The sequence below is a fragment of the Bactrocera latifrons genome, unplaced genomic scaffold, assembly GCF_001853355.1.
Source record: "Bactrocera latifrons isolate USDA-ARS-PBARC rearing strain unplaced genomic scaffold, ASM185335v1 scaffold_38, whole genome shotgun sequence".
In the NCBI taxonomy this organism is placed as follows: Eukaryota; Metazoa; Arthropoda; class Insecta; order Diptera; family Tephritidae; genus Bactrocera; species Bactrocera latifrons.
The window spans coordinates 1,766,029-1,777,046 of record NW_017537023.1 but is presented as its reverse complement, the minus strand read 5'-3'; the positions used below and the strand labels follow the sequence as shown (position 1 = coordinate 1,777,046).

General features: G+C 34.4%; 1 protein-coding gene across 5 annotated transcripts in view; it reads right to left on the bottom strand.

The window, feature by feature from the left end:
- LOC108972129 (muscle M-line assembly protein unc-89) overlaps positions 1 to 11,018 on the bottom strand; it is a 262,556-nt gene that overhangs the window by 114,138 nt on the left and 137,400 nt on the right. For all 5 annotated transcript variants that reach the window (XM_018938617.1, XM_018938621.1, XM_018938618.1 and 2 more), the window contains exon 3: positions 67 to 268. In XM_018938617.1, the coding sequence (XP_018794162.1) occupies positions 67 to 268 (202 nt within the window). The remainder of the gene's footprint in view (positions 1 to 66; positions 269 to 11,018) is intronic.

The window sequence follows — 11,018 nt, the reverse complement described above, 5'->3', positions numbered from 1 at the left end:
AAATTTAAATTTTCTAATTTAAAAAAAATTTAATTTTTTGTAATAAATTTCTAAAATTTTACTCACTTGTAGCCCGAATTCAGCGAGACATCATGTATGGCCACGTTATCAAATTGCGCGGGATTGGCGGTCCAACGTGCCCAATAGAATGTGAAATCATTAGCATCGTAATGATCTGTGAAGCGACATTTCAATGTCAGATCGGCATTTTCTCGCGTATCGAGCGATTCGTCTGCCTGTGAGGAGGTTAGTGTGGATAATGTGAGTCCTGAAAACAGAAAAAGTTTACTTAGAATATTACAAAGCCACAAACAAATAAAATGATAAGTTTTGGTACAAAAATTTCAATTCAGTAGCTTTATAAAACTTCAGCCTAATTGTAGGCAACATTTTTCCCGATATTAAAAAAATTATTCAAAATTGATGCCTACATTTAAGCTTACTACCATAAAAAGAGCTTTTTTCAAATACACTTGTAATAATAATTCCAAAATTAAAGTTCCAATGATATGCCTTAAAAGCTTAACTTTGAAATTCTAAGCTCTTACAATTAGAAATATTGCGCGCACACTTTTAACACAATATAAAATCGAAGTCATAAGCAATATAGTATCGGAAAGGCGTCGAAGAGAAATGTAAAAAAACTCTAAAAATATGTAAATCTGTCTGTAGGCCGCTCAAACAAATAAATATAATTTTGACACATTAACCATTGTATACACTACATAAACATAATTCATGTAAGCACACTCGCAGTGTCCAAAAAATGAGTTCATGAAATGTTATCTACGCCTTTTTTATTGCTAACAAATCTCTGGCAAAATTATCCGTTTATCCTTTGACCCCACATGCCTTGTGCAGTCGTGAGAATAATCACTACGTTTTATCATGTATTTCCTAACAAATCCGACAAATCATTTTATTTATTACAATAACAAAAAGAGCTTGAACGAGGCGTGAATAAAATCGTCAATCGAAGAGAAATTTCGGAAACCGAACCCAAATTGATGCAGTTCCAATTGGAAATTTTTAGAACACTGATAAAAAAATAAAGGTTTCTACTACGATGAACGCAAATAGCTGCATGAAAGGAAAAAGGTCCAAGGACATAACAAAAATTGCGAAATTTTCCAATTATTCAATTCATCACACACATAAACAGTGTCAGAGCGGCGGACAGCGCAGCTATTGCAAAAAGGTGTCTAAATAGATAGATGAAAAAGAAATTTTTCCATTTGAAGCGGAAATGCCTGAGAAAGGAAGCAGTGCGAAAAAATATTTGGTTGGTTAAAACAAACAAAAAAAAAAAAAACCAATACCAATGGGAGAAATAACAAAAACACGAACAGCGATGTTAAGAATTACAAAGAAGCACCAGCGACCCGCATCACCTGATGGCAGTGCTACAAGGCGTGAACTATATGTAAGCGGAGATGATCGCCAACGAAGTACACCGCATGTTTCAAACCCAAACGCACACTAATATATTATAAAAATATGCCACGGTGCGTTTTCGCTAGGAAAATGCTTGTTTTAGATACAAATCATTACGCATATACAGCCGCCAGCGGACGATATGTGAGCGGATCGAATTTTGCCATGATAGAGATGTGTTTTCCGTTCTGAAATAAAAGGGCAACCGGGGAAAAATATAAGCAAAAGTGTTTGTGGCCAATCGTCTGTTTAAAGTAAATTCCACATTTATTTCCTGTTTCATGCACACACATATTTGCTTAAGGCCACACACACGCACAAGCGTATCGCTTACAGTATGTCGGGATATCGCTTATGCAAGGGCAATTTGCGGACAGTTACACAAAGAGACCCAAAAGAATTGCGAGAAAAATCCTTTCGGCCGCCCACCTCGGTGTTAGGAATTTAAGAGCAAATATGTAAAAACAAAAAAACAGAAAATCGATGGGTATGCATTGGGTGCCCTGTTAGTCGCATCGATGCTCATGATTAAGCTGTCGTATCTTATTCATTTTATGACTAATCGCCCATTTGCCGGACGAGTGGTTTACTGTGGAAATTTTGAAACTTTCTGCATAGAAAATAGTTACCCATTTCCTGGGCGCAAAAAAAAAATAATAAAAATAAAAGTAAACTACGAAAAATAAATAAATAGGACGAGGTATGATTTCATGAAATTTTAATAAAAATGTTATTCGCACTGAGTAAGATCAGTTTTGTGAACGTAGTTTGATAGCTTACGCATTACTCTTTACGGCGTTAATAATGAACATGTGTGTATTTGAAATACTGTCTGATTTAGTGATAGGATGACTAAACAAAATATTACTTTATGAATAGAGCTTAGATTTACAACGTATTGCACATTTGGTTATTGAAATTGGCGCCCAAATGTAAAAAACTTTTAAACTTATTTATTTATGAGAGGTTGCCAATTTTGTATCATGGAATATGTTTCATACGAATTAGTATTGTCATCTAAAATATATGTTTTACAACTTTTGCCTAATTTAGTCGAATCTAATTTCTCTGAATAAGTTTCTTGATCGAAAAACTGCTCATTAAAGTATTGCTTTGCCTTCACAAGTTATTTAACTTATTGCATTATAGTGAGCTATGCTCGCACTGTATACTTTTTTCTCATTGTTTTAAGAACACATTAAATTCATTAAGGATTGCGTTGTTGTCAAGTTTTACTCTTCAGTTATAATATTAATTAACAATATAATAACCAATTAACCTAGCTTAAAAAGTTCAAAAGCAACTTGCTACCTGTTAGAATTAAATAAAGGGATTTTTGCAATATTTTCATTGATATATATAAGTTAAAGTCTGTGACTTACAACCATTTAGTTTAGTTGATTCTTTGAAAACTTAGAGTTGTTAAATCTTTGTACCACAGTCGTAAGTTAAAAAATAACACTTAATTTTTGCTCTTCTCTGATATAAACTGCAAGCGTAAAAAATATTTGAAGAGATTTAGATGGTGTCAACTTTTCTTTTATTTTATTTGTCAAAAATCCATTATTTTTTTCAGCTCGGTTGCCAATTTTTAATTTATGTGTTTTATCATAAAAATTATGAACTGCCTGTGATGGCATATAAATGATCGTAGCCAACTGATTTTAGCAGCAAATCAAAGCCCAAAGCCCAAAACCCGTTTAGTCAGTCTTAAAACATGGCACCATAAATACCAATATTATTACCACCAATAACATATAATAACAATAAAATGTCAATAATAGCTTGCATATTATTATGCGTATAAAAGCACGCAGCGACATATTTCTGATAAAGAAAATATTCAATAAAGTACACTCAGCACAGCAAAGTAATAAAACCCAATTGAAATGACATTAAACCCATTTGCCGGCATAAAGGCTAATTTACGATTAGTTAGTTGTAAGCGCATAAGCCAAGTTATTTAAATCCTTTGCCACTTACTTTTGCATGATAAGGCACCTTGTACCGACTTTTGTTGGCACCGTTTCGGCCATTTCGGCAGCTGGCGTGCCGGGCCAAAAGTGAATATACGCAAAGCTAGGCGCAGCTTGGAACTGACTCAGTGGGTGCACATTGATTGGCTAACACTAGCCGAGAGGAGGTGGAGTGCACGTTTTGCAGAAACGCCTTTTGGGATTATGGCATTGACACGAGGTTGAATAAAGTAAAAAATGGAATTAAGAGCGTGAATCGGATGCCGAGCAAGTTAAAAGAATAGAGGAGGAAAATTTTTACAGGCGTAAGCTTTATTCTTCTGCTACAGCTGACGCTTCAGCTAACTATAACCGGAAAGCGCACAAAAAATTAAGTAGCAAGTAAAATTAGAGCACGCAAATTGTAAATGCACAGCAGGCAAATTAATCTTCATAAACTAATTTGGCTGATAGTCCACCGCGGGCAGAATTCGATGTCTGGGAGTGGGCACTATAGCAGCTACCACTTAGGTGTTGCTGCCGCTGGGAACTATTGGAGTACGCGAAACTTTGGGTAAATACTTTTGCGCTGTGTCGGCACTTTTTACGCCCTGCGACCGCTTTGGGTGTAAGTGTTTATGAAATTTTCATTTTAGTTGCAATCAAAAGGAGAAAATGTCGCGAAATGAAATAGACAAGCCAGCAAGCTGGCGATGTCAAAGCAATGTAGTGGACGCGCGACGAAAACTACCAACGAAAGAACGGAAGAAAATTAAGTCGGGAATATATTCGAAACAAAAAACAAAAAACAAAAAAAAAAAAAAAATGCAAGACACAACTCAAAGTGCCGGCTACCCATCTCCACTTTATGTGACAAACAACTTTGTTGCAACTACAAAATTAACAAAATGTTTTAAAAATGCAAACAACTTCTCGCATACACGCGACAACGCAGGGGTCATGCTGGTTAAAGGACCAAAGGCTATCATCTGTCGACGACGACGACGACAAGCAGCAAAAGCGCCCAAAGTAGTGAACCACAGCAGTCAAGTGTCGGCCAAGTGCATCAACAACTCAACGCGGGGTTTCACCCTTCTAACCAATTCGCTGTCTTCCACTGGTTGGAGATACGAAACAGACAATGTATTTTTAGCTAGGCGTGGCGTACTTGCACTGGCTGGTCGTCTGGGGTCACGACTCCCTAAAGTATGCAACGCGCAGTGATTTCATTCAACAATTTGCGTGATTCTCAACTGAGTGAAAGCGATTTAATAGGAAAACTTTCAAATTGGAAAATTATATTTGCATGCGCGTAAATGTACGCTGCGCCAGCGCAACGTGCCGTGGAAATTTAGTGGAAGGGGCGGTAATTGACAATGTCAACTGGATGGATGAGCGCTGAATGTGCTGAAAATACATAAATATATTAGGTATCTTTTGCGGAAAAATGGGGAAAATTGTGTATGTCTTTGAAGTGCAAGCCGTGTGCTGACTTATGGTGGCACCAGTATTACTTAGATGATTTTAATTGACCATCTTTTAAGGTGTTATTTTTGCTGCTAAATTTTATTATATATTTTATATATATATCATTTTAATTTTCGACTAAATGTATACTACTACTTTATCTCTTTACGCGATGTTGCCAATTTTCTATCATACTACATATTTAATATGAAGTATTAATATATAAAATACATATAGTTTTCAACATAGGTTGAAAATATAGCTTTAAACGAGTTAAAACCCATTTTAGCATTGTGGACGAATTTAATTTAATCCTATGTCACTTTTAATGGATTTTTTTGTGAAAAATTCTTTGCATAAATATTGCTTTGCCTTCGCCAGTTATTTAAGTTAGTAAGTTACAGTAACCTATGTACGTATTATACAATTTTTCTAATTTCTTGTTTCGAGAAAATGTTTATTTTATAAGGGATTGCTTTGTTGCCAAGTTTAGCTCCCCAGTAATAAACTTAATGCAGGTTTAAAGGTTAGTTGCTAGTTCAAAAGGAATCTACTACAGAAAATTTAACTACATCAAATGGCTTTGCTGCAATGTTGCCAATTTTCACTGATCTTTCCTACCAAGTTTCACTCATTAGCAATAACATTATTGTAGCTTTAAATGTTAGTTGCTGGTTGAAAAGGGCTTACTTAACAAAACATAACTAAATAATATTTTTTTTGCAATGTTTCCAATTTTCACTGACCTACTAAAGCTAGAGTCTGAGATTTAAGTACATCTAGTTAATTATTAGATGTCAGAAAGCAGTTCTTTAACTATTTTTAAAATTTAATTTAAATGTTTCTTATTGGTGGGTTTTCTCTACGAAAAATCACCATATTTTACATTTTGCAGAATTGAATGCAGAAACCAGTGTTCAAATCACACTCTTCGCAAAAATTCTATACTTGTAATTCAATCCAGAGGAAGTTTGCTTCTTCTTAGCAGCCACAGAATTTTATTTAGACTCATTCGGTGGTCATGTAAACAAGCAATTTTCATTAAAATTCAATAAGACGCACGCACACACACAAGCGCAATGTGAGTTTACGTCTGAATGCATTTTAGTTTGCCTTTCCGGATTTACTTAACGAATATTGCTTGGTTTTGTTGCTGTCACAAACAGTTGCACTGAATAAGAGTAGGCAAGTCGCCATTTGTTGGTGTAGATAAACAGGAAGCTGAAGGGGTGAGCCGGCTCGTAAAACTGTGTATGGAAATGCACAAACATGCATAAGAGCATGTATGAACTTATGCAAGAAAGCAGCTCATATGACATGCTGCACGTTGAATTCTCATGCAATGAGCAGGAGTGCGTCTTGCTGCTGTTGTTGTAATTGGTGTAGATTCTGCGCTCAAGTGCAAATTCCACAGTTGGTAATTAAGACTGAAATTCCATTATAAAGCTTATGAGAGCATACATCGGCGAATTGGCGATGCCAAGCAAGCAGCTAAAGCTACAACAACAACAACTGTGGGAGTTAAGTGACTGTAGCAACAAAAATAATGGTGTAAATAAACTTGTAAAATAAAAGTAGCTGCAGACAAGCTCCCAAAGGACTTTGGGCTAGCGAATTATAGCAGCACGCGCAAGACGAGCGACAGTGATGGGCAAGAAAATATGTACACATGCATATACTAAGTATATATATATTTTACGATATTGGCGGCAGACAAGCAAAAGAAGTGCAAACAACAACAACACTAACAATCAGACGCATGCAATTTAAGCTATTATTGCTGTTTTTGTTGCATTTTTGCGCACATTGTTGTATGGTGGTGCTAAAGCGATATGCAGAACATGCAATTAAGCGCAATTCCCTCGACTCAGACGCTTTAAGCGGCGAGCGCTGTGCGACTGGCTGCCACACAACAACTTGCCACAACGACGGGTGTCTCCATTAATGCATTTAAAAATGTGTGTGTATATATGTGCTTTTAGCAATACTTAAAGTTTAATAGATGCATAGTATTTACACCCACATATACATACATGCATTTGCGAAGACATAAGACTTTGTTGGTCGCCTGTGTAATTTTCATGCAACCGAGCAACTATTGTTTCGATTCGAGCGTAATTCTCACATTATAATTGCCACAGCATGCAGCAAGCAGCGTTTTAAAACTATGCACAAATTAATTCATACATAAGCGCATATTAAATTGCAATATAAATGTGCAACACACACACACACACATAAAAATACTATACACATACTCATACAAATTGCATGAAAATTCGCTCGCTAGCTTGTCAAGGCGTTACGCTTGGAAATTTCGCCAGCCACTGGTAATCCGAGAAGTCCCATGAAACATGAAGCTTACAGTCAACAATCCACATTCACACACACACACTCAAATGCATTTTATGTCAGCTGTGTGTATATGTGTGCTGTCAAGTTTAGACTCCCTATGAAATGCGTGTGAAGTCAATGTGTGGAAATTATGTTCTAACAATAAAAAATGCTAACTAACAATCAGTTAATTTACTATTGCTAGCATGACCGAGTTTGCCTAATGCCGTAATATAATCATCTTCGTAGCTTTATATGTATTCGAAGCAATTATGGTCATACAGCGATAACACACATGTACGCAGTCAAAGAGATTAAATTTAATTTTCATGCATAAGTTAAAACCGAGTTTAGTTGGTTTGCTTGTCTGTATGAGTGTGCAAGTCAGCTGAGAAAATTATATAAAGCAATTTGTGCAAATTATTATAAATTCCTATTGAAAAATTACAAAAAATTAAATTAAGTAATAATTGCAGACTCGTTTGTGTAATTAAAATTTTACTAAGGAATTACACGCTAATAAAATCAATTTACAAAATTTTTTTATTTTTATTTTTTTTTTTACCAAATTATGAATAACAGAAGAAAAACGTTTACATCGTTTGCACTTGTCACAGATAAAGAAGTTTTCACAATTTGTATCCAGTTTGTATGACAGCTGTATGATATAGTGGTCCGATCGGAATAATTTCTTTAGATATTGTAGCATTATCAGAATAATCCAAGCCAAATTTCGTGAAGATATCTCGTCAAATGAAAAGGCTTTCCATACAAGAGCTTGATTTTGAACGTTTAGTTTATATGACAAATAAATGCTATAGTGATCGGATCCTAAAATTTTTTTCAGATATTGTAGCGTTGACTTAGATAATAATTCTGGGTAAGTTTCATGAAGCCGTCTTGTCAAATAAATAAGTTTTCTATATAAGAACTTGATTTTGATCGTTTAGTTTACATGACAAAGATTTTAAACACGAAAATCATAAGGCAACGTCGAATTCTGTCTAACCAACATAGTAGTATGAACAAGAAAATATTCTTAGAATATCATAGAAAAAATTGATTGCTTGTTTAAGGGTTCAACGATCTGCTGTTTATAATTTGTATCTATACGAGTACATAACCTACTGTTTTTTAGAGTTTTCGTTGACAGAGCTTTTTTGCAAATAAAATAATTCGATAAAGTGAGGTAAAAGCAATATTTACACTCTCAAAAATAAAAAACTATAAGCAAATCCATTATCATCAATCATAGTTTACTAATTCAAACTTCAGATTTGAGTAATCCTAAGACCAGATGCTTCATAAAACTATACAAAAATAATCATACAACATTCTGACTCAAGGGAATAATCGGTACAATGCAAATATTTGAGAAATTAGTATACTCATATAGTCAAAGCCGAGCAAAAATAGTAACCAACAAATATTAGGTAATCTACGCAAACTTATTCCAAAAAAAGTATGTTATAATGTATGTAATCCTTAGACCAGAAAATTACAAAACAAGGCATATCTAATGATAAAGACCAACCGAAAGTTCTACTGTTAATAGAAAACGATTTGAGGACCTCTATATTTAAACTCTAAAACTCTCTTCCCGAAATCACATTTTCCATATCTCTTCGACATTTTTCTCTCCAAAAAATATTTTCTGTATATGTCTCGAAATCACGTTTTCGATATATCTTCGACATTTTTCTCTTAAAATCATATTATCCATACCGCTTCAACGTTTTGAGTGATGAACGAGAAACTGACTAAATAAACCAATAACTCGAGCAAATTTTACCCCAAAACAAAAGGGAAAAAATCACTATCTAATAATTCTTACTCAATTTAAGTTAATGCCGAAACTTTGCTGAAGAAAATTCACAAAAATAACAGAAGCATTGCCACTACACCTCCTCTACTTTGCTGCTGCTTTCATTAAATGCTTCACTTTATTCTTTTTCCACAGTTTCTAACTCAGCATCCGCATCGGCTTTTATCGCCAAGTTGAGTGAACTAAATTTGTCAAGTTATTTGAATTTATAAATGCAGTTGTTTGCTGAAATCCTTTTTAGTGGTTAAACCAGAGAAATGCCCATTCACAGAATTGCCATTGTTTTTCGATGATTTGTTGAATTTTAGGCAAAAAGGAGAAAAATAAAACGAAAAATGGCGCCAATGCTACGATATTACATGGAATCAGCAGATTTTACTAGAAAGGAAACTACAGCAAGCGAACGGCTGTAGTGTAGAAAGGACGTGCGACACGCATAACCCAGTGGGCGAAAACGAGCAGACGGATATTTTTCGGAATTTTGTTTCGTGAGAAGTGAAATTTTCATTGGTAAAATGAGATTAATGAAAAACAAACGTAAATTGCATAGTTAAGAAAATATTACAAAAAAAAAAAAATATTTTCAATAACAATAAAAAAAATTTCAAACCAAAAATTATATATTCAAAAATAGTTTAAAAAAAAATCCTTTCAAACACCAAAAGAAGACTTTTCAAAACAAAAACTCTATTTGGTATTGTGCATAATAAATAATAAAAAAAAAAAATAAAAAAAAATATTATTTAAATAATAATTTAATTTCGAACTAATTTCCAAAAATTAAAAAAAAAATTGGCACACAAATTTTATAAAAAAGATATTAAAAGATTTTAAAAACTATATATCAACGGCAATATCATAGTATAAAAATTATAATTTAAATATCGCTTAAAAATTGTAAATATCAAATATAAGCCGCTTTTGTAAACAAAACAAAAAAAATTATTAAGTTCAAAATAAATTTTGTAAATAAAAACTATAGAAAATATGACAAAAATTGGCAGACAATCAACGCAACCTACCGAATGCACCAAATTCGTAAACAAGCTTCGTAGGCAAATCGTTGGCAGCGCAATGTTGTCAATTGCCCACAGCAAAAGATTTTATAAATCGGCTCAACACAACGAGCAGAACACCACTTGCATGCACTAGGAGGAATGCATTCGTTTCATTTGTCGTACATTTTGGGCAACGAGTACATAGAAATAGTTGTTAGACGCGGTCGAGCGAAAAGTGAATAACACAGCAGCAGCAGCAGCCGAGTGCTAGGATGTGAAAGTAGGTAGCAGAAAAAGCTGGACTGTGTGTCGACTAGTTGGCTGACACCAAGCAGTACAGCAGTTAAACTATGAAAAGTGCAATAGTGGGCGCACGAAGTCTGATCAACGCTTTTACACAGTATACCATATACATACATATATACATATATAAGAAGTTGTTGGAGCACACAACGGATGTAGGTGACTACCGCCGGTCTCGCCTGCCCTTCAGCGCTTGTGGCAATTCAAAATCCATAGCTGGTATGAAATAAACCGAAAAAATTAACTTTAAGCAGAAAATAAATTCTGATTTTGCCTTTCCCCATTGTTTTCACTTGCTTGAACAGCAAAATGGCTGCGGTCACTCGGGGCGAATGCGAAAATATGAAGTGTTGTTCAGCAAGTGGCAGAGCAGCAGCAGTGAACTGTCGAGAAAACACTTTGATGTGGATGTGAGGCAATTTTCCAAAAATTTTACAAAAAGAAAAAATTATATAATGCTGAAAAAATTAACGAAAAATGTTACAAAGATAAAGAAAGTAATTACTATTAAATAGCGCATGCCACGAGCGGTTTTTTTCTTTACTTCATCTGTTTTTCAGACGCACAAATTACACAAAATCAGGTCAAGGTAATGTAGAAGGGTGCGTTTGGAGCAAGATTTAACATGTCAACATCAAATGTTTAAAAACACACAGATTATTAGAAGAAAATATTAGAAAGAAGTAAAGAGTATAACAATTA